This window comes from Rhineura floridana, chromosome 3 (assembly GCF_030035675.1).
Source record: "Rhineura floridana isolate rRhiFlo1 chromosome 3, rRhiFlo1.hap2, whole genome shotgun sequence".
NCBI lineage: Eukaryota > Metazoa > Chordata > Lepidosauria > Squamata > Rhineuridae > Rhineura > Rhineura floridana.
Window position 1 is genome coordinate 156,822,493 of NC_084482.1, and position 24,696 is coordinate 156,847,188.

The window sequence follows — 24,696 nt, forward strand, 5'->3', positions numbered from 1 at the left end:
GTTGCTAGGTAGGATGCTGAAAGCCAGGACCTCCAAGGTGGCTTTCTCTGAAATATACCGGTTCCATGGGCAGGACCAGCCAGACATTCACAGCTTTGTAGTCTCAATGCATGGATGAGACGATAGGGTCGGGAGTAGGGATTTGGATTTGTTAGGCACTGGGGAACATTTTGGGACAAGCCGGGCCTGTACAAAAGGGATGGGCTCCACTTGAACCAGAATGGAACCAGACTGCTGGCACTTAAAATTAAAAAGGTAGCAGAGCAGCTTTTAAACTGACTGAGGGGAGAAACCCGACAGGAGCTGAGAAAGGTCCAGTTCGGAATAAACCTCCCCCCTGGGATAAAAACCAAAGAAATGATGAAATTTTAAAAAGGGTAGGCCTAGAAGTAGGCATTGTGAGAGCAGCGGCACAGGATATCAATTCAGAAGGGCAAAATTACCACAGGCCAAACCAAAAGTGCCAAAGACACTTGAAGAGAGACACTGCTTACAAGTGCCTGTACGCTAATGCTAGGAGCCTCCGAACCAAGATGGGAGAACTGGAGTGCTTGGTCTTAGAGGAGAGCATTGATATAGTGAGCATAACGGAGACCTGGTAGAATGGAGAAAACCAGTGGGATACGGTTATCCCTGGATATAAACTATATCGGAAGGACAGGGAAGGACGTATTGGTGGCGGAGTCGCTCTATACGTGAAAGAAGGCATTGAATCCAGCAAGCTCGAAACCCCAAAAGAGGCAGACTCCTCCACAGAATCGTTGTGGGTGGTGATACCGTGCCTCAGGAGGGACTTAATACTGGGAACGATCTATCATCCCCCTGATCAAAATGCTCAGGGAGACCTTGAGATGAGATATGAAATTGAGGAAGCATCCAAACTAGGAAAGGTGGTAGTAATGGGTGACTTCAACTACCCAGACATAGACTGGCTGCATATGTGTTCCAGTCACGACAAAGAAGCAACATTTCTAGATATTCTAAATGACTATTTCCTAGACCAGTTGGTCATGGAACCGACCAGAGGGACGGCAACCCTGGACTTAATCCTCAGTGGGGACCGGGACCTGGTGCGAGATGTAAGTGTTGTCGAACCGATTGGGAGCAGTGACCATAGTGCTATTAAATTAAACATACATGTAAATGGCCAATTGCCAAGAAAATCCAACACAGTCACATTTGACTTCAAAAGAGGAAACTTCACAAAAATGAGGGGATTGGTAAAAAGAAAGCTGAAAAACAAAGTCCAGAGGGTCACATCACTCGAAAATGCTTGGAAGCATAAAAGAACAGGCCTTGCTGAAGAAGAGCCAGCATGGCTTCTGCAGGGGAAAGTCCTGTCTCAGTAACCTATTAGAATTCTTTGAGAGTGTCAACAAGCATATAGATAGAGGTGATCCAGTGGACATAGTGTACTTAGATTTTCAAAAAGCTTTTGACAAGGTACCTCAGCAAAGACTTCTGAGGAAGCTTAGCAGTCATGGAATAAGAGGAGAGGTCCTCTTGTGGATAAGCAATTGGTTAAGAAGCAGAAAGCAGAGAGTAGGAATAAATGGACAGTTCTCCCAATGGAGGGCAGCAGAAAGTGGAGTCCCTCAAGGATCAGTATTGGGACCTGTACTTTTCAACTTGTTCATTAATGACCTAGAATTAGGAGTGAGCAGTGAAGTGGCCAAGTTTACTAAATTGTTCAGGGTTGTTAAAACAAAAAGGGATTGCAAAGAGCTCCAAAAAGATAGTGAATGGGCGGGAAAATGGCACATGCAATTCAATATAAACAAGTGTAAAATAATGCATATTGGAGCAAAAAATCTTAATTTCACATATACGCTCATGGGGTCTGAACTGGCGGTGACCGACCAGGAGAGAGACCTCGGGGTTGTAGTGGACAGCTCAATGAAAATGTTGACCCAGTGTGCGGTGGCTGTGAAAAAGGCAAATTCCATGCTAGGGATAATTAGGAAAGTTATTGAAAATAAAACAGCCGATATCATAATGCCGTTGTATAAATTTATGGTGCGGCCACATTTGGAATACTGTGTACAGTTCAGGTCGCCTTATCTCAAAAAGGATATTATAGAGTTGGAAAAGGTTCAGAAGAGGGCAACCAGAATGATCAAGGGGATGGAGCGACTCCCTTACGAGGAAAGGTTGCAGCATTTGGGGCTTTTTAGTTTAGAGAAAAGGCGGGTCAGAGGAGACATGATAGAAGTGTATAAAATTATGCATGGCATTGAGAAAGTGGATAGAGAAAAGTTCTTCTCCCTCTCTCATAATACTAGAACTCGTGGACGTTCAAAGAAGCTGAATGTTGGAAGATTCAGGACAGACAAAAGGAAGTACTTCTTTACTCAGCGCATAGTTAAACTATGGAATTTGCTCCCACAAGATGCAGTAATGGCCACCAGCTTGGACGGCTTTAAAAGAAGATTAGACAAATTCATGGAGGACAGGGCTATCAATGGCTACTAGCCATGATGGCTGTGCTCTGCCACCCTAGTCAGAGGCAGCATGCTTCCGAAAACCAGTTGCCGGAAGCTTCAGGAGGGGAGAGTGCTCTTGCACTTGGGTCCTGCTTGTGGGCTTCCCCCAGGCACCTGGTTGGCCACTGTGAGAACAAGATGCTGGACTAGATGGGCCACTGGCCTGATCCAGCAGGCTCTTCTTATGTTCTTATGTTCTTAATGTATTTTATTGTATTCCATAGAATTAAAATTGTGAAACATTAAAATACAATATATAAGAAATAAAAGAAACAATACATATATAATTAAAAATCAATATGAATATTTAATATGATGTATATGCCATCTCCCATTTTCAACTACAAATCCATGCACACACTGCAGACCACCTGAATGAAGCTCATGGACCACTGGTGGTCTGTGGACCACAGTTTGAGAACCCCTGCTTTATATTATATTGATAAGTTTCATCAGGTGTCTCGAGAAAATGTTAGAAGTCTTGATGCTTCCTTAGCTCTGAAGCAAGGGCACGGTGCCCTTTCCCTCCCCCTTCATCCTGCAAACATCTCTGGCACTTGGGAGTTTCAGGTTGCAGTAGCCAAGAGTGAAATTAAGGGCACGGGAGTGATTTTCCAGGCATAAAAATTATACCAATCACTATTACTACTGCCAGTGTATGATTTTAAGTGCATTTGCTTGCAAGGAAGTTTCAGTGAAATCAATTAGAGAATTATTTCCAAGTAAATGGCTTTCTGATTTAGTGATTGTGAAGTGATTTATTCTTTACTCAACACTTAAACTATCTTCACCTACACAATTAGCTCTTACACCTTAAAACATTTCCTGAGACAAAGACTGTTCTTTAAAGAAGAAGAAAAATTCTAGTTTACCCAGATTAGGATGGGTTAAATTGCTTATGATGATGACTTGAGACGGCTTTGGAATGCTAATTTCAGATCATTCAGATTTAGAATGATTGGTGGGCAAATCAGTTTCCCCCTTCCCTATTTGTTTTGACTCATGTGTTGTATGCAGAAGGTGACTCTCCATTCTGATCTCAGCTTAAGGTGGGCCTGAAGGTCTCTTAGGGTATGAAATAAAATGCATTTTAAGGTGTGAAAGAAAGAAAAATATCATTATGAATGCTGGCCAAGCTGTGCCAGCCAAATCCTTTCTTAGGGAAATGTCTGCTAAAAGCAATTATTATGTTTTCCCTTCATAGGAGCTAGTGGTTGAGACATACAGAGATCATCAGTTGATTGTGAAAGCTGTTTGGGGAAGGTGACTCTCCATTCTGAACTCAGCTTCAGGTGGGCCTGAAGATCTCTCAAGGTGTGAAAGTAAATGCATTTTTTGGGAAGACCGAGCAAGAGGGGGGGGAGAGGGGGGGAGGGAGAGGGGGGGAGAGAGAGAGAGAGAAAGGATCTGGAGATTGGATTGCACTTTAGTGTGCAGACAGGGATGGGGTGAAATTCAATTTTGTTTGTATTTTAAGGAGAAACTACCTAATTTGCACTTCTCCAGAATACCCCCCTCTAGGATGCACATCTTAACGTAGTGAGGGGGTTTGAAAGTGTAAAAGAAGCTGAAAGCAATGCTGTCAGGAGTCTAAACCAAGAGGCTAGACTCCTAGCAGGGTCACCCAAGGCGGAATGGTCAAAGCTGAGACACCAGACTAAGATGCATCCAAACTCAGAGGAAAGCAATGGTAAACCACCTCTGAATACCTCTTACCACAAAAACCCTATGAACAGAGTATCCAAAATGCAACAAGAGATAGTGCTGGAAGATGAGAGCCCCAGGTCAGAAGGCACTCACCGAGCTACTGGGGAAGCACAAAGGACAAGTACAAGTAGCACTGTGACTAATGACGCAGCTGGGTCAAAGCCAAAAGGAAGCCCAGAGGCTGATGTCCACAGTTGCGAAAGGAGTCCGGAGTTGTACAACGTACACCATAGGAACATGGAATGTGAGAAGCATGAACCAGGGAAAGTTAGAAATTGTCAAGTAAGAAACATAATGCATTAACATTACAATACTCAGCGTGAGTGAATTAAAATGACGGGAATGGGACATTTTCAGTCAGGCAACTACAAAATATATTATGCAGGAAATGAGAAATTAAGAAGAAACAGGGTTGCTTTAATAGTAAGGTGATGAGGCAACAGCAATTAGGAGCTATAATGCAAGGTCTGAGCGAGTTATATCAATGAGATTTAACAGGAAACCTATTAACATAACCATCATCCAAGTCTATGCTCCAACAGCAAACGCAGAAGAAGAGGAATTGGAGAGATTTTATAAAGAAATAGAGGAAGAAATTGATCACACACCAAAACAAGATTTTCTGATAATCATGGGGGATTGGAATGCAAAAGTAGGGAACAGAGAAGAACTAAGAATTGTGGGGAAATGGGGGTTAGGAGATAGAAATGAAACAGGAGAGAGACTTATTGAATTCTGTGAAGTCAATAATTTGTTTCTTGCAAACACATTTTTTGAGCAACTGAAAAGACGACTGTATACGTGGACATCACCAGATGGTCAATATAGGAATCAAATTGATTATATAATTGGTAGTAGAAGATGGAGAAGTTCCATACTTTCTGTGAAAACAAGACCAGGAGCAGACTGCGGTACAGATCATGAACTGGTAATATTAAAAATCAGAGTAAAGCTAAAGAAGAAGAACAAAGCAATCATAACACCAAAATACAATTTAAATAACATCCCAGAAGAATATAAAGATAAAAAAGAGACAGATTTGAGGCTTTAAACTTAGTTGATAGAGAACCAGAAGAGCTATAGATTGAAGTCAGACACATTATCAGGGAAGAATGCTAAAAGACAATACCTCTAGTTAAAAAGAAAGACCTCAATGGATGACTGAAGAAACTCTTAAAATGGTTAAAGAAAGAAGGAAAGCAAAAGGAGATAGAAACATGGTTAGAACCCTAAATGCAATAATACAGTAATTAGTACATAAGGACAAAGAGAGCTACTACAATAATTATTGCACAGAAATAGAAGATAATAAAAAAGGTAGAACAAGAGTCCTATTCCAAAAGATTAGAGAAATGAAAGGGGAATTCAAACCAAGAGTAGGGATGTTTAATAATCAACAGGAGAACACACTGACTGACCAAGATAAAATAAAACCAATACACTGAAGAATTATATAAAGGAGATGCAAGCAAGGATGACAGATTCATTCACAGAGGAACCATATGAAGAAGAACCAGAAGGTAGAAGCTGCTCTTAAAATACTTGGAAGAAACAAATCACCAAGAATAGATGGTATACTAATAGAGTTGCTACAAGTTACTGAGACTGAATCTGTCCAAATTTTGATAAAAATTTGTCAAGAAATGTAGAAAAGAAAACAATGGTCAACAGACTGAAAGTGTTCAATGTACATCCCAATTCCAAAGAAAGGCGATCCCAGGGAATGCAATAATTATAGAACAATTGCCTTAATATCCCATACAAGTAAAGTAATGCTCAAGATTCTGCAACAAAGGCTCTTACCATATATGGAGCGAGAAATGCCAGATGTCCAAGCTGGATTTAGAAAGGGAAGAGATACCAGAGATCATATCGCAAACAAACTTTGGATAATGGAACGAACCAAGGAATTTCAGAAGAAAATCACCCTGTGCTTTATAGATTACAGCAAAGCCTTTGACTGTGCAGATCACGAGAAACTATGGAACGTTTTAAAAGAAATGGGGGTGGCACAGCATCCAATTGTCCTGATGATATTCTGGACAAGAGGCTATTGTAAGGACAGAATATGGAAAAACCAATTGGTTCCCCATCGGAAAGGGTGTGAGACAGGGGTGTATTTTATCACCCTATTTGTTTAATCTATATGTAGAACATATCATACAAAAAGCAGGATTGGACCAAGATGAAGGAAGTGTGAAAATTGGAGGGAGAAATATCAATAATTTAAGATATGCAGACGATACCATACTCTTAGCAGAAACCAGTAATGATTTGAAACGAATGCTGATGAAAGTTAAAGAGGAAAGCACAAAAGCAGGACCACAGGTGAACGTCAAAAAGACTAAAGTAATGACAACAGAAGATTTATGTAACTTCAAAGTCAACAATGAGGACATTGAACTTCTCAATATCTTGGCACAGTCATTAACCAAAATGGAGACTATAGGCAAGAAATCAGAAGAAGGCTAGAACTGGGGAAGGCAGCTATGAGAGAACTAAAAAAGGTCCTCAAATACAAAGATGTATCACTGAACACTAAAGTCAGGATCATTCAGACTATGGTATTCCTGATCTCTATGTATGGATGTGAAAGTTGGACAGTGAAAAAAGCAGATAAAGAAAAATCAACTCATTTGAAATGTGGTGTTGGAGGAGAGCTTTGCACATACCATTGATCATGAAAAAGACAAATAATTGGGGGTGAGAACAAACTAAACCAGAACTATCATTAGAAGCTAAAATGATGAAACTGAGGTACTGATATGATTCACTAGAAAAGACAATAATGCTGGGAGAAACAGAAGGGAGTAGAAAAAGAGGAAGACCAAACAAGAGATGGATTGATTCCATAAAGGAAGCCACAGACCTGAACTTACAAGATCTGAACAGGGTGGTTTATAACAAATGTTGTTGGAGGTCGCTGATTCATAGGGTTGCCATAAGTCGTAATCAACTTGACGGCCCATAACACACACACACACACCAATTAATATGCAAACTGAAACATAGCCCTCCTTCAAAATTCACACTTCTCTGAATTTTGAGATGCAGTTCTCCAACCCAAACAATGTGTACAAAAATGCATATATTAGGGGAAAGTGCATTAAAATATATCTAGTAAAAACAATATAATGCAAAAATGCATTATATCAGGGGAAATTGCTTGCAATTATGTGTATATTAGTCAAACCTTGACAGAAAAATGAGTTTATGAGGAGAAATTCACACTAAAATGCTGATGAATTTTCTGGAGGATTTAAAAATAGTGATTTCAAATTACTGCAGAAATATGGAAAAGGGAGAAATCAAAATCGACAGGTTCTTCCATCCCTAGGTGCAAGTATCTCTCCCTGGGAATCTGATGTGGGACAGGGGTCTGCTGCCTGCCTGGAGTCCTGTGCCACTTGACTCCTATGCTCTACTTGCATATTTGTAAAATCACATGTTTTTAAACATGGCACAAGTCTCAAGTGATGTCTCCTCCCCAACAAGCCAAACCAGGGTTGTACTGCTTGTGGAACTTATCTGGGAAGCTTCACTGCAGGAGTTATTTCAAGAGGATATTCAAAGCCTGCAATGCTCAGATTGGCGGTTTTCAGGGCAGAATTGTTTTAGTGATAGCTTCTGTTTCCAGTAGAAACTGAGAACTGTCTCTCCAGACACTTTTGATTTTTCAATTGATTCTAGGCAGACCAGAGGTCTTTTGACGTAAAAAAAGAAAAAAGCATTAGACTGGAAAACAGTACAAAAATGTATTACAGCTGCCTCTGTCTATGGGAATTCATACAATTCCTTATCACAGGAAAGAGACTTAACGGAGGTCAGAGGTGAGGGAGGTGTTTTATCTTTGCCAGAGTAGAAAGTGCTAAGAAAGCAAGAGGAAAAGCTCGACTCTGAGCAAGTAGGAGATCTAATTTATCAATGGTTAGGAAGGAAAGTGGAAAGGATTACTTTCCCAGGCAAAGTCCTTTGTGTTCATGAAGAGCTGGAAGGCTGAAGGAGGGAGGCAGGAAAATAGATGTGGTTTAAATCTAATGGTCCCTCCAAGCATAAAAATTAAATTGCATGGATACACTGTCAAGTTGTCTTCATTAAAAGCAAGGAACTGAAGGACAGAGGCCTATTTCTCAATTTTATACTTGAACATCAGTCAGGACTTGAGAGTGAACTTTAGTCCTTTCAAGACATGGGCTGACCTCCTTAGTTTGGCAAGAAAGATTGCTGCTGCATCAGAATTTCAATAGTAAGGGGACTCTGCACAAAGATTCTGATGTGTGATGTTTGACTGGCAGATGGTTGGCAGTGAAGGATGCCTATTAAGGGTTTCTCCAAGTGGCTTTTCAGCAATTCTTTTAGAAATTTAAAGCTGCATCAAAGTGGAGCTGTTTGAACGGAACTGAGAGAAGAAATAAAAAGAACTTTCCATGTTGACAGGTCTGAAGATACTCTTCACATTACAAGGTTGAAAGATATTTTTTGAAAGAGAAACAGACAACTCAAAATCTAGTCAGTTTCTTAAAACAGAATTTCAAGTGAGCGCTTGAGATTACATCTGTCAGTGAGTTACTTACTGATCTTTGTGTTTTCCCTCCTCCTTGTTTTTTAAAGTAGTTTCCCAAGGAAACAAACACATTTCCTGACAATCTAAGGGTCCTACACAACAGTGGCATTAATACGAACAGCATCAATGGGAACAGCAGTTTAATAATGTAGACTAGAGGATGCAATCGTACAATTCATTTACTTCTTGACTATATATTTTTAAAAGGTTCCCCCAAGATGAAATGTCTCTACAAGCATACAGGTACTCACTTGTCACCTATGCTAAAAAGCCTGATTTTATGACATACACTGATGTATACTCGTTTTGGCTCCAGGTGTGCCAGAATGAAACATGCAGATTTTTAGAGAGAGAACTTACTTTCGGTTTGCTTCTTGATCTTCAGAGTTACAGTTTCTCCAGCCATCTGGAGTAGATGAATGGCTTCACTCAGAGGCTTCCCCTTAAGGCTTACATTATTAATAGCTAATATCCGGTCTCCTACATGGATTGCTCCAGTTCTAAAAAACAAGTAAAGAAAATTCCAACTGTTGTGCATTATAGTTTTTTCATTAAGCCAGTCCAAAATCTTTCTATTTATTTATTTATTTATTGTACTTATATACCGCCCCATAGTCGAAGCTCTCTGGGCGGTTTACAGTAAACATAGCCATGTTCAGATGACTGATGCACATATGCCATATGCTACATATGCTGTGGTAATCAGAACAAAAACATCAAACCAATACATGATTATGTACAGATTAGCAGCCATTCATCCCAATTTTGTGATTTACAATGGGAATAGAAGCCCACACTACACACACACCTAGTGACAATCTATAAAGGCCGGCCCATGAATTTCAAGGGAAACAAAATACAGACCTCTATGTGCATCTCTCTATATGCACAATCTAAGTCAGGGTGAAAAACTTCTGGTATGCGGGTATTTTATTATTATTATTTTATTCATCACCTTTTTCATAAGGGTCTCAAGGCAATATGCAAACAAAAACAGTTAAAGATCACAAAAACGGCAGATATATTTAAAAATAAAAATAAAACAGACACCCACTCATCCAGCTGGGAAAGCCTGCTAGAACAAAATTTGTTTCCAGAAAGTGCAGATAATGGGCACCTGTCATATCTTGGTAGGAATGCAATTAGCCCTGGCATAGGTCTCATGTTGGCCTGTAAGGCCCTTTCCACAAGCTATGCCCACCTGTACCTTACCCGACATCACATGTGTCATCAGGTGTGGAGCAGGTATGGATGCGGGTACAAAGGAACGAAGAGGAGCTTTAAAAGAGCTCCTGATTGTTCCTGTGCAAGCAGTGACAGGGAGACTTGTTGGAATCAGCTGCACTAGGGAATTCCCTAGGGCAACTGAGGGGGCTGAAGGAAGCACTTTGAATCCAAACTGCTTCCTCTACAGAGGGAAAATGCTCCATTTCTGAGTTGCACATTTTTCCCTCTGCAGACTCTGCAATGACTTGTGCTGAAAGTATGTCTTCAAAAGAGGTTGCTGTAACCACCCATCTGCTGATAGGTGGTCACAGTAACCTCCTTTAAACTTCGACAGGTTGCAATTACGATGTCCTGTGATTGACAGGTGAGTGATCCCACCCACTTGCCAGAGAAGGCCCGAGGGGGTGGGAGAATTAGGAATCTCCTTCATTGGCCAGATCCAGTTCCCCACCCTAGATTTCTATCATGCGTGGAAACAGTGAAAAGCCTACAGATGCAAGAGTTCCACGTGCATATGGAAACACACAAATAAGACTCTAGATCATTTCTTCCTTGCCCTCTCTGTCCTTAGCAGCTCGCTTTGCCCTCACCCCTTTCCTTGCCATTTGCCTGGCTATATTGAATATGCTAATTTTGAAGCAAATATTGGTATCGCAGAATACATGATACAACCCAGTCTATAATTCAGAAAGCATAATTCTCCCATGAATATTATACCGCTACAAAACATGCAACACTCAGTGAGGGCTGTACAAAGAAAGAAAAGTAATCCTCAATGCAGTGACCAATTCAAGTAAATGTGTTCCATCTGATCCTGGCTTGCTTGAATTTAGCAATTCATCTAAATGGACTGTGAACTATAAAGGGAACAATGTGCTTTCTATGGCCCCTGAGGTGCTGTACAGTGGAATCACAATAACAAAGCTTGCTTTTGTGCCACCTAAGGAAATACCATCCAGCACATGGCCAGAGCCCAAGGACCAGCTCAGCTGTGGGATGCATCCCAATGGATACAACGACGAATCATGTCATACCTTCCATTTAGATCACAGTTATTCTATTAAGCTACAGCTGCAACATTGTTCCATGCATGCCATAAATTGCACTGATGATTGAAGGGTTGATTAAGACCCAAGAAACAACAACACAACATCTGAAAAGAATACTGCATAACCAGTTTCAGATTGCTTGCTGTAGCTATATCTCATATTGGATCGCAATAGCAGAAAACATAGCAATAGCAACCCTTCCATTTACTTCTGCTGTTCTAACGATCAGGCACGGCAAAATCTTCAAGAGTTGTCATTTAGGCATATTTTATCTTTCCATCAGAAAAGTCAGTCCTGCTCCACTCCCTTTCACGAGTAGATTACTTTTGCTAACAATTCTCACAAACAAAAGAACACTGTCTATTTTCAGTTACAGAAAACAAACGCTTAGCATACAGTCATGCAATCAGTGTTGCAAATCTTGTTTGTTGGTAATTTATTAGGATATAATCCAATTCTTTATATTTCATACTCTTTTTTTGAGTCAGACACTGATTTCCCAACTATCCACTAGAGGTCACTATGTTGCCAGTCAAATAGCAAAATAAACATTTTATTTCCAAATGTACTGATTAGATTGTACTCCAACACTGCCTTGTTAAAGGTTATAATATTTCTATGGTTTCTATAGCAGCTGAATAAATCAGTGAAAGTTTTATTGCAAAAAATGGGGACAATGTGCTGGGGATAATCTATATTAAAATGCATCTTCAACTTGATTAATTATTTTGTGATGATCAAAGGGTTTTAGCAAAAACCTGCATGGGCTCCCAAGACTTGCCTTCTTTGTATCTGCATTTTAGAAATTCTGATCTGTTTCTGAATTGCTCTATGCCCTTTCCACTTCAATCTCTGCTCTGGGTTCCGAGCCGCTTTGTATAAAATGAATCTGAGTGTTCCCATTAACTATAACAGCAAATCTAAAAATGGCTTTAACTCCCCCCCCTTGGGCAAAGTGGATGAAATTTACAAACATAAGAGCCCCCCATAGTGCAGTAAGCCTGCCAAATTTTAGGCATATACATTCAGGAGTTTTCATGCAGTGCACCTTTAAAATCTGTTTTTTTAAAAAAAAGAAAGGAAAAATCTATAATTGTTTTTTAGTTTTTGCCAGAATTAGATGCAATTTGCACACAGTCACCTTCTTCTGAGGAGATGAAGCCTGCCAAATTTCAGAATGATTGCAGAAGTGGTTCTTCTCAAAGGACAAATCTACTATTGGAGGGTGGTGACAAACAAATGGGGGGAAGGTAGTGATGGTGGTGAGAAAAAGAGCATGTATCCTCAGGAAAGACTGAGGTAGACAAGATATCATTCCCCCAGCAAGGACCCTGCTACCTTCACAGATTTTAGGGGATAAAATGGAGAGCTCTCCATTGACTTGCATAAAGGAAGGCATAGATCCTCACAAAAAAAACAAGCACAGTTTCAATCTTTCCTCAGAACTGCTGTGATTGGAGTGACCTGTGATGCAATGTGATTAAAAGCTAGACCTGACTTCCAAAATGAAAAATCTCTTTTTTGCAGTCCATGGTATGCGCAAAGTTCTCCTCCAGCACCACATTTCAAATGAGTTGATTTTTCTCTTATCCGCCTTTTTCACTGTCCAACTTTCACATCCATACATAGAAATCGGGAATACCATGGTCTGAATGATCCTGACTTTGGTGTTCAGTGATACATCTTTGCATTTGAGGACTTTTTCTAGTTCTCTCATAGCTGCCCTCCCCAGTCCTAGCCGCTTTCTAATTTCTTAACTATTGTCTCCATTTTGGTTAATGACTGTGCCAAGGTATTGATAATCCTTGACAAGTTCAATGTGCTCATTGTCAACTATAAAGTTACATAAATCTTCTGTTGCCATTACTTTAGTCTTTTTGACGTTCAGCTGTAGTCCTGCTTTTGTACTTTCCTCTTGAACTTTCATCAACATTTGTTTCAAATCATTACTGGTTTCTGCTAAGAGTATGGTATTGTCTGCATATCTTAAATTATTGATGTTTCTCCCTCCCATTTTCACACCTCCTTCTTCTTGGTCCAATCCCACTTTCCGTATGATATGTTCTGCGTACAGATTAAACAAATAGGGTGATAAAATACACCCCTGTCTCACACCCTTTCCGATGGGGAACCAATCGGTTTCTCCATATTCTGTCCTGACAGTAGCCTCTTGTCCAGAGTATAGGTTGCACATCAAGACAATCAGATGGTGTGGCACCCCCATTTCTTTTAAAGCATTCCATAGTTTTTCATGATCTACACAGTCAAAGGCTTTGCTGTAGTCTATAAAGCACAGGGTGATTTTCTTCCGAAATTCCTTGCTCCATTCCATTATCCGATGTATGTTTGCAATATGATCTCTGGTATCTCTTCCCTTTCTAAATCCAGCTTGGACGTCTGGCATTTCTCGCTCCATATATGGTAAGAGCCTTTGTTGTAGAATCTTGAGTATTACTTTACTTGCATGGGATATTAAGGCAATAGTTCGGTAATTACTGCATTCTCTGGGATCCCCTTTCTTTGGAAGTGGGATATATATTGAACGCTTCCAGTCTGTTGGCCATTGTTTAGTTTTCCATTTCTTGACAAATTTTTATCAAAATTTGGACAGATTCAGTCTCAGTAGCTTGTAGCAACTCTATTGGTATGCCATCTACTCCTGGTGATTTGTTTCTTCCAAGAATTTTAAGAGCAGCTTTCACTTCACATTCTAAAAATTTCTATTTCTATGCAATAACTATTGTAATAGTTTTCTTTGTCCCTACGTACTAGTCGTTGTATAGTTGCATTTAGGGCTCTGACCGTGTTTCTGTCTCCTTTTGCTTTTGCTTTCCTTCTCTCTTTAACCATCTGAAGAGTTTCTTCAGTCATCCATTGAGGTCTTTCTCTCTTTTTAACTAGAGGTATTGTCTTTTTCCATTCTTCCCTGATAATGTCTCTGACTTCAGTCCATAGTTCTTCTGGTTCTCTATCAACTAAGTTTAAAGCCTCAAATCTGTTCCTTATTTGATCTTTATATTCTTCTGGGATGTTATTTAAATTGTATTTTAGCATTATGATTGCTTTGTTGTTCTTCTTTAGCTTTACTCTGATTTTCGATATTACCAGTTCATAATCTGTACCGCAGTCTGCTCCTGGTCTTGTTTTCACAGAAAGTATGGAACTTCTCCATCTTCTGCTACCAATTATATAATCAATTTGATTCCTATTATTGACCATCTGGTGATGTCCACGTGTACAGTCATCTTTTTGGTTGCTCAAATAATGTGTTGGCAAGAAACAAATCATTGGCTTGACAGAATTCAGTAAGTCTTTCTCCTGCTTCATTTCTGTCACCTAAGCCCCATATCCCCACAATTCTTAGTTCTTCTCTGTTCCCTACTTTTGCATTCCAGTCCCCCATGATTATCATCATATCTTGTTTTGGTGTGTGATCAATTTCCTCCTGTACTTCTGCGTAAAATCTCTCCAATTCTTCTTCTTCTGCGTTTGACGTTGGAGCATAGACTTGGATGATGGTTATGTTAATAGGTTTCCCATTTAATCTCATTGATATAACTCGCTCAGACCTTGCGTTGTAGCTCCTAATTGCTTTTGCTACATCACTTCTCCCTATTAAAGAAACCCTGTTTCTTCTTGATTTCTCATGTCCTGCATAAAATAGTTTGTAGTTGCCTGATTGAAAATGTCCCATTCCAGTCCATTTTAATTCACTCACGCCAAGTATTGTAATGTTGATACGCTCCATTTCTTGCTTGACAATTTCTAACTTTCCCTGGTTCATGCTTCTCACATTCCATGTTCCTATTGTGTGCATCATACAACTCCGGACTCTCCTTTCGCATCTGTGCGCATCAGCCTCTGGGCTTCCTTTCGGCTTTGACCCAGCTGTGTCATTAGTCACAGCGCTACTCGTACTTGTCCTTTGTTCTTCACCAGTAGCTCGGTGAGTGCCTTCTGACCTGGGGCTCTCATCTTCCAGCACTATCTCGTGTTGCATTTTGGATACTCTGTTCATAGGGTTTTCGTGGTAAGAGATATTCAGAGGTGGTGTACCATTGCCTTCCTCTGAGTGTGGATGCATCTTAGTCTGGTGTCTCAGCTTTGACCATTCCGCCTCGGGTGCCCCTGCTAGGAGTCTAGCCTCTTGGTCTAGATTCCTGACGGCATTGCTCTCAGCTTCTTCCACACTCTCAAACCCCCTCACCACATTAAGGTGTGCATCCTAAAGGGGGCATTTAGCCATTACAGAACCTATTATTGAAGGTTGATTGTTGTTGGTAACTACATATAATAAATGGAAATTGTCACTTGGACCTGATCCAAGGAAGCCAGTTTGATTGGCTCACTCCAGACTCTGTTATGTCCACAGCAGGATGTATGCAAATGGAGAGGTGACAGCGACTTGAATCCTCAGATCTCAGGCCACTGCTACCGCCAGCATGTTTTGACAATATGCTGTTTTATAGGAAGGCCAACTTATAAAGTGGTGTACAGCAGCTGACTTCAGTATTTTCAGAGATGGGACCCATAGTCAAAACATGCTTGATTTCTTTTTAATTTTCAGCCATACATTTGTAGGGTGGCATTTCAGTACTGCAACTCATTTTAGGTCAGTCTATGTCCCAGCAGTGGGTCTTAACTTTTCTGTTGAAGATCAATGGTATATACCAATGGTGTATTTTACACTAAGTAGTATAGTAGCGCTATCACAAGTACAAAGGAATAGCAGGCCAACCTGGGCTTCTTAGCTCCCATCCAAAATATGGCAGGAACAACACTTACCGTGATAAGAACAAAAGGGTAGATTGTTTTGGAGAAGTTGTCTACTAGAATTCAACATATTACTGTGGCACACCCGGTTTAAAAAGTGTGGAAGTCAGCATGGATATTTTTGACACTGTTAGAAAGACCCCATTCATTTGCATGTCTAAAGCCTTCAGTCCCAGGAAGGCTTCTAGAGACTATGTATTTCCCAAATATATCCTTTGAGATAAATGGGGCAGGCATAGCATCTACTCTTTTGGCTATGCAGGTGTTTGAGTTCTAGGAGTGGCAGGTAGGCAGGAGGGACAAAGCTTTTTCTGCAGTGGCATCAAGACAACAGAACACCCTGTCTGCTCCCTGATCCCAAATATCTGCCTGGCCCCACTATAACTTGTCTTTTAGAGAGCAATCAAGTCTTTCCTCCATTAGCAGGCATTTTAATGGATGGTTCACAAATCCTTTTTTTAACTGCTGCTGCTGCCTGCTCTGATTATTATTTTTCACTGCAGAGTTAACATTCTACTGGTTTTGATTCAGTTTTAGTTATTGTTTTAAAATCTTTTTAATTTCTTTGCTTGCATCTTTGGGTTAAAAAAATTAGAAAGGTGAGCGATGACTTCAAAAAACAAATAAGTAAATAAATAAATAAGTAAATCAGTGGTGTACATGGCTACGTAGCTGCACATTTTGAACACTGCCATTCCCAACTAGTTCTGCCCTGCCCATCGAACGAGTCAGTCACAGACGTGTCTGTGGTTTTTTCTCTTTTTCTTAAAATTACAGATACATCAAAAGCAGTGCACCTCATTAACCTAACTAAGCTTACTAGGAACTTTGTGTTGGCATGAGGCCTAGTAGTTTTCCATCAAGTCTGCAAAACAGTAACTAGGGGGAGTTATGTCTTAGCCCAGTCTGGGAAAGGGCTGTCAAGGCCGTTGCTATGGTAACCATCTGATAGACTGGGAAAGTTCTAACAGAGTCTGTAAGTTGTGTCTTCTGATTTATGCCTCTGATCTGTGAGGCTGGTCTTCTGCATCATGCCTCTGAACAGAGAGGCTGTCTTACTTTTGCTTTTGGAGAGAGATGTGCTGTAGAGCTAGAGGGGGGGGGAACTGCTGAAAAGCCTTAATGCCTTAATAAAGACTCTTACATGATTTAAATGCTCTGAAGAAGTTTCTTGCTCAACTTAACTCCAACGTAATGTATGCTGTTTCACGCAACAACGCACACACGCCAACAGGGGTTATGGCCCAGATCCACAGAGCATTACACGGGAGTAAGTTGCTGGTCTGAACGGCAGACGGAGTTCCAGAGAGGGCAGTGTGATTGTGCCAGACAAAGGTGAGCAGGATGGCTACTATAAACATGTCTGGAGGCTTGCCGATGGAACGACTTAATGAAAAGAATTATGGCAGCTGGAAGCCGAGGATGCGGGCTTTGCTGATAACAGAGGATTTATGGGACATTATAGATGAAAAACCCCCGGCGGTACCGACCGCGGCCTGGAAGCGTAGAGATCAGAAGGCGCAGGCTTTTATACTTCTGGCTCTATCGGATTCTCAACTGATGTGTGTGAGAGATGAGCCGTCGGCTAAACAGATGTGGGACGCGTTGCAGGATTTGTTCCAGGAATGGCAGCGGAGGCAGAAGGCGCAGAGAGCCGCGCTGATGGAAGCTGTCAGGAGGCAAGAGGTGAAAAATGCCATGCCGAAGGATAATCAACAGGAGCAGCAGCAGAGGCTGAAGGCTTGTTTTATTTGCGGAGATCGACGGCATCTCCAGCGGGAATGTCCAGTCAAGCGAAACTCCAGGGACGGAGGCTTGAAGCAAGGCAGTGTGAACTTTGTTTGTAAACAGAAGTCTCAAGATTTAGAACCTGTTAATTGGCTTCTTGACAGTGGGGCAAGCCATATATTAATCAAAGACAGACGTTTGTTTTACGCTTCAGAAAAAGTGCAAGATTTTGTGCAACTTGCTGATGGATCACGGAAATCTGTGGAAGCTAAAGGTCTGGTGAAATTTGACAAGCTTGGGATACTGTCATATTGTTTATTTGTTCCTGAATTGGCTCATAATATTTTGTCAGTGATCAAACTGGTGAGTTGTAATTATTCAATTTTGTTTCACAAAGACCAATGTTTTATAATGAGGGGAGATCAAGTGTGTTTGCAGGGAAGCCTGAATGATTCACAGTTTGTAATAAAGAGCAGTCAAGCAGGGTGTGCTGTGCTAAGCGCTGAGGCACAGGTACATCAGGGCTGCATCCATGAATGGCATCAAAGGCTGGGGCATGCAAACCTTGACATGATTAAGAAAACCCCTTTGCACAGTGAAAACATGCATTTAAGAGATTGTGGACAGTTAATGGATTGTGATGCTTGTAATAAAGCTAAAATGACTATTGCACCAATAAACCGGGAGGCTGAGAGAACCACAACAGCTCCCTACCAGCTAGTTCATGTTGATTTATCAGGGCCAATAAATCCTTCACGAGGAGGTGCGAAATTCTTCATGGTACTGGTAGATGATTTTTCAAGATTTTGTCATGTTTTTCTGTTAAAGCATAAAAGTGAAGCTGAGCAGAAGCTGAAACTGTTCATTAAGAGAATCGAAACTCAACATGGCATCACGGTGGGGGCTATACACTCAGGCCAGGGAGAAGAATTCATGGGTAAAGCATTGCATGAAGTGCTGGCAAGTAAGAAAATAGCACTTAAACCTTCCACCGGGGTTGCAGAGAACAAAAACAGGGTGCTTCAGGAAGCAATGAAAGCTATGCTGATGGATTGCAGTTTAGAGAATTCCTTCTGGGCAGAAGCAATTCTTTATGAGAATTATATTCACAACAGGGTATTACACAGTGCTCTTGGAATGTCTCCTTATGAGAAACTCACTGGCAGAAAGCCTAAAATAGAACACATTCAAAAATTCGGGGCAAGGTGCTGGATCCACATTCCACAGGGAAAAAAGAGGGGCAAGCTTGCGCCCAGAGCACAGCAAGGATTTGTTTTGGGATTTCAGAATGCATATTTCAGAGTTTGGTGTCCAGAAACACAGCAGTTAATTCTGAGCAGAAGCATTAAAGTCTCAGAAAAGCCTTGGGATCAAAGGCAGACAGTTATTCTTACAGGAACAGATGACACACAAACATGAACACAATTACAGACATTTAAGCCAAACCTTGACATTAAAGTGGAAGGTACACAAATACCTCTCAGAGATACTTTGAATGAGCTCATTTGTGCAAAATGCAGATCAAAGAAACGAAAAGCTGAGGAAATGGAAGATCCTGGGCACGCGGTGCCAAGTACAAGCACAAATGGGGGGGCAGAGAGAGCCGAAGCTCTGGTTCCTTTAAGACGCTCTACAAGAGCAAATTTAGGCAAACCTCCTGAAAGATTTACCGTGGGATTAATAACAAGTCCTGGAATGAATAAAGTTGTAGAAATGGATCCTGAGACACTTTATTTGACATGTGTTCAACCAAAGTTTGAGTGAATAAAGTTTTGAACTGTACTGAGCTGTAATTCTGAACTGTACTGAACTGAAAATGTATGATGCAATGTACTGAAATGTATTGCAAGAGGTATTGTAGAAATGTATTACTGTATGACTATGTATTGTGGAGATGTATTGTTGAGATTTCTTTGTAATTGACAGACATGATGGGAAAAAGGGGGGCTTGTTGGCATGAGGCCTAGTAGTTTTCCATCAAGTCTGCAAAACAGTAACTAGGGGGAGTTATGTCTTAGCCCAGTCTGGGAAAGGGCTGTCAAGGCCGTTGCTATGGTAACCATCTGATAGACTGGGAAAGTTCTAACAGAGTCTGTAAGTTGTGTCTTCTGATTTATGCCTCTGATCTGTGAGGCTGGTCTTCTGCATCATGCCTCTGAACTGAGAGGCTGTCTTACTTTTGCTTTTGGAGAGAGATGTGCTGTAGAGCTAGAGGGGGGGGAAACTGCTGAAAAGCCTTAATGTCTTAATAAAGACTCTTACATGATTTAAATGCTCTGAAGAAGTTTCTTGCTCAACTTAACTCCAACGTAATGTATGCTGTTTCACGCAACAACGCACACACGCCAACACTTTGGCCCTCAGCTAACACTGACTAAGCATGCTAATGTGGCACTAAGACATTGACTCAGCAACTGGGTTCCCCCGAGCCAGCTTAAGTAGGCTTGGATTGTGTGAGCACATGGAGGCTTCTCCTCAGCTCCGACTTTTTAACTTCCTGCCTCTGGGGCCTCTGCACGCGGGGTTAAGGTGGTTTGATCTCCAGCTGCTCCTCTGATGGAGGGGGGCTTCTAACAGGCAGTTTTTACATGGGAAACTGGGCAGGGCTAGGCGGGGAGATGTCTGACATGTCTGGCTGTGTCCCAGGGGTGGGTAGGATGTCCCGCTGGAGGTGTGCAATGAACTAGGTGGTGATTCTGCAGGGAAGTCAGAAGTGGGGGAAACTGTACCGTCTGAGACGGGGGTTGGGGCATCCTGTGAGTTCACCCCGCTGTCATCCCCCACCCAGGCTCCCAGTCCAAGTCCTCATCTTCTGACTCGCCTTTGACCAGCCCCTTCCCGTCTGCCTGGCTTACGACAGGTTCCTTGTTTGTAGCAGGTGCATACACCAAAATCTAAAATGCAATTGCCCATGAACGTGCACAACTATATTCACAACTGCAATCATAATAGCACTGAATATGCTACCTGGAGGAAGTTTCACATTTCCCCCAAGGAACACAAGACTGCCTTTTGAGAGCTCAGAAAAGGTTATATCCCTTCAACATACACAGAGCTCTAGCACCTTCTCTCAAGACTATGTGCAGCAAAGGTTTCTCTCCTCTCTTTCTGTATGTATACAGCAACATGGTGGTACAGAAAGATTACCTGTGCTCTTTAGCAGGTTCATTTTAATTCAATGGGACATACAAGCAGGAGAGCTTCCCAGTGCTTTATGCCTATAGTATCACCATTAGAATGCAAATTGTAGCTCACCTTTCTGCCAGCCCTCGTTTTGTCAAGCCTGAAATGACGATTGGGTCAAAAGGCTCCTCTGTTCCTGAAATAGTTATTCCTAAGGGGCCACCATACCTCTTTAGCTCCACTGTGTAGATGATAGCACCTGTTGTTTCTTGTTCATCTGTTAAGAGAAAAGAAAGGAGGATTCTGAGTACAGAAATCATCCTAGAATTCTGGATAATTCACTAATCATACAGAAGATAAAGCTAAAATGGTAACCTCCAAAGAAGATTGGAAAGTGATCATTTATCTCTTAAAGGCCACTAGCACGTACCCAAAGTTTTCAATGGCTATCAAGAATCCAGGACATCTTGTGTTTAATTAAGCTTACTAATTTCATTCCAATAAGGGAAGGTTAAACAGGTGGGTATACATGTTTTCAAAAATGGAGTATGTTTGTTATCTATTAGAATTTGACAGTACAAGATCATACATGACTGTTTGAGCTGGAATATTTTGTTTGAACTAATACTGATTTGTTTGTGCAAAGCCATATATACTGGATACTCTGTTCAGTTTATAAACTGTTATTTAATAATAAGAAATCATCCAAGTAGGCATCAAAGCTCAAAATATTTCCTAACAAAATGCTAAGTAACATTTAAGCCTTTGAATATACTTGTAGGAACTTGTGTGCGCGCATGTGCACCCACAAACATACATATACATAGGCACATGTAAACACTAATTAACTGAATGTAATGGTTCTCAGTTTGCCTGCCAGCCTTATGATTGTATTGGATAATTTTTAAAATATGGCCTGGTAGCAGTGTTTTCAGTGTTTTTGTACCAGAATTATCCTCATCCTTCCTGATCTTCAATTTGACAAGTTCTTCACACTGCTTTAAGATCTGCACTGCATCCTCCATTGAGCAATTGTCGAGTCGGATATTATCAATGGCTAATAGCTTGTCTCCGGGCTCCAAGGTGCCAGTCCTGTGTGCAAAGGAAAAACATTTCTGTGTATAACACATTCCAGATAGTTGTATGCTTTGTTCTTTTCAAGAACTGTTGCAATACTGTTGGCAGTATGACAACTCTTCTGTAGAAGATAATTTGTTCAGGATAATGACTGAAAACACAAGGTGGGAAATAAATATTTCTGCCTGGCAACAGGGTCAAATAACTAAAATCCAGCCTGAGAATACATCTTTAGTAGGTATTTCCCCAACTGGTGGAAAGTTAGGTAGTGCTTTAACATTTCACACTGGGCACTTTAAATAAGTGAGAAAATCCAAACATTTCACATCATACCTTGGTCTCTAGTCAAAAGTAAACACAAAGAATGCTGGTGTCAAGAAAACATTTCTCTTTTTTCAGTTTTCTCCATACACCACAAAAGGACACAGGGACGTACTGTTATTGGCTTCCTTGCCCACTAGTAGCACATCATTTAGAGATATCACAAGAATATAGACGAGAACTAACATACTCAGACAGCAAACTCTTAATGTTTTGTGTTCTTCTTTTAAGCAATAAGTTATTACTGACAATACTGCTTATACTGGAATAAAGTAGGCTTAAGGGCGGATCCCTTGAGTCAGTATCCTTACAAAATACTAATTTATTAAAGCCAACACTGTACTCTAAGTAGTACTGAGTACTATACTGTACTTTGGCCAATACTGAGGCCAAAAAGCAAATGTCAGTCCTAGACACACCTTACAAATCACATCAGCAAGCCTAAAGATGCATAGGAGGAGAATATGCAAACATATGTACACTTCAAAACAAGGGGAAAATGTTAGGAGGTATAGCTCATTGGTCTTGATATCTGAGAGGAAACCACAGCTCAGTGACAGAACATATGCTTTGCATGAAGAAGGCCCCAGTTCAATCCCCAGCATCTCCAGCTGAAAAGATCTCAGGAGGCAGGTTTGGGAAAGACCCCTGCTGTTGCACTGAGATTGTGTCGGCCACTGTGAGAACAGGATGCTAGACTAGATGGGCCATTGGTCTGATCCACCAGAGTTCTTCTCATGTTTACTCTTTTTATCACTGACATTGACTTTCCCTTTACCCATTCTTCTTATGTTCTTAGAGCAAGTCAGGGTAGACAGTGTTGCTCCAGGTGGCTCAATAGTCTGAATCAATAGAAGGTAGCTTCATATGTATTTACTGGGTTCAACACCATTTGACACATTTCTACTTAATTAGCGAATAAGATTTATAAGTGGAAAAATCAGATGCTTCACTCACCTGTGTGCTACACTCCCCTTCTTAATATCAGAGATAATTAAAGGCTCCCCAGACTTTCTGCTTGCTGTTATGAAAGCGATACACACAGTCAAAATTCAATCCCTCTAGCATCCATAGGATAATCTTTAGCATTGCATTACATAAACTTTACAAAGTAGGAGGCATTAGATTACAGTGGCCTTTGCAATTCAAAATTTAATGAAAGGTTTATACTGAGAATTCCTAATGCGAAGCCTAAAATTCATTAAGCACAGCATTGATAGGCACTTTAAGAAGAGCACATTTTTATATCCTTCTTCCCAAAAAGATTACTCTCTGGTGTCTTATTATACCATGTTGATGACAACAATGTGAGGCAGTGTGATGTTATCCCAACTCAGCCAAGACGCTCAACTTGGTGAACTTGAGTCACAGTGGACAAACATCCACACGGATGATAGATGACAGGTTCTAGGCAGAACTGACTGTATAAAGGGGACCAGATCTCTGTGAGGTTCCAAGTGCTAGGCATGCAACAAGATGCTATACCTGTAGAGCAGGCATTTTTCAGTCCAATGGCCACTTCCCCTAGTGGGCAACCTTTCAGAGACTGCATACTAGAGGTGGGCGTGGCCAGAGACAAAAGTGGGCGTGGCCAGAGACAAAAGTGGATAGAGCAACACATGCAACGCTTATCTTTGTACAGTAATCTAGGTTCTAGCCACACAAAATCCAGAGATTTCTACTTACATATCCACACACACTGTCCACTGTCTAGGCAAGCAAGAGGTACTATCACAGCTCAAAGGCACATTCCAGACAGACAAAGCCACTCAAGGAGGGTGTGCAACAGGACTGTTTGGGGATGTGGCCTGGAGAGAGGCCTGAGGGCCAGACAGAGAGGCCTGGGCTGCAGTCTGACTCTTGGATTGAGGTTTCCCAATCCTGGCATAGAGGACCATAGAGGGAATCCAAGAGTATGGCTTCTTTCCAGGAAGCACTTCATTATCTTTCTTAGTCACATCTGATTGCTGGCAGATCACTATATCCAATATCTGCTTAAAACAAACACTAAGTTCATCATATTATACAAGCTTCTGAATGCAGAGCATTCTCACAACAGAAATAGTATATAGAGAGACAGCAAGAAACTATTTCAAAGCTTCTCAGATCTATCTCATGGCTTTCTTCTTCTTACTTGTACAAGCTCACCTCTATTGAATAATATTGTAGAGGTGGAATATTTGTGAGACCCCTTCTAGCTTACCATTGTGTGCCTATAAGAGATACAGTCTGCAATGGAGAGACCTGCTAAACTGGGCAAACCAGTTTCCTTTGCATAAGCTAATAGTTTAGCCAAGCCAGCCTGTGCGCTAATGGGCTTGTTGAGTGGTCAGTCTGCATATCCAAAGGGATGTGGCCAAGAGAGATCCTGTTGCTCTTGGACCTCTTTCCAGGAGAGAGGCCCTCCTCCCCACCATCCTGGAGCCAAGGACAGGCTTGTGTTTTTTAGTCTCGTCTTGGGGTGAAGCCAGAAAGACACACAAAGAGAGGTCTATATGTGTCTGAACTCCCCAAAGCTTTGGGCAATGGAGAGCAAGAACTGATGGACTGTTAATGCTGTGAACCCCTCCATCTTAAGCTCAGGTTGTGAATATGTGCAAATAAACCATTTCTCATAATGACACCACAGTCTCTGCTGACCTTC

General features: G+C 41.1%; 1 protein-coding gene across 7 annotated transcripts in view; it reads right to left on the reverse strand.

Annotated features, from left to right (window-relative positions):
* GRIP2 (glutamate receptor interacting protein 2) overlaps nt 1-24,696 on the reverse strand; it is a 323,541-nt gene that overhangs the window by 19,962 nt on the left and 278,883 nt on the right. For all 7 annotated transcript variants that reach the window (XM_061618438.1, XM_061618434.1, XM_061618433.1 and 4 more), the window contains 4 exons: nt 23,010-23,073; nt 21,601-21,746; nt 20,787-20,931; nt 9,115-9,254 (listed from right to left, as the gene is read on the reverse strand). In XM_061618438.1, coding sequence (XP_061474422.1) covers nt 9,115-9,254; nt 20,787-20,931; nt 21,601-21,746; nt 23,010-23,073 — 495 coding nt within the window. The remainder of the gene's footprint in view (nt 1-9,114; nt 9,255-20,786; nt 20,932-21,600; nt 21,747-23,009; nt 23,074-24,696) is intronic.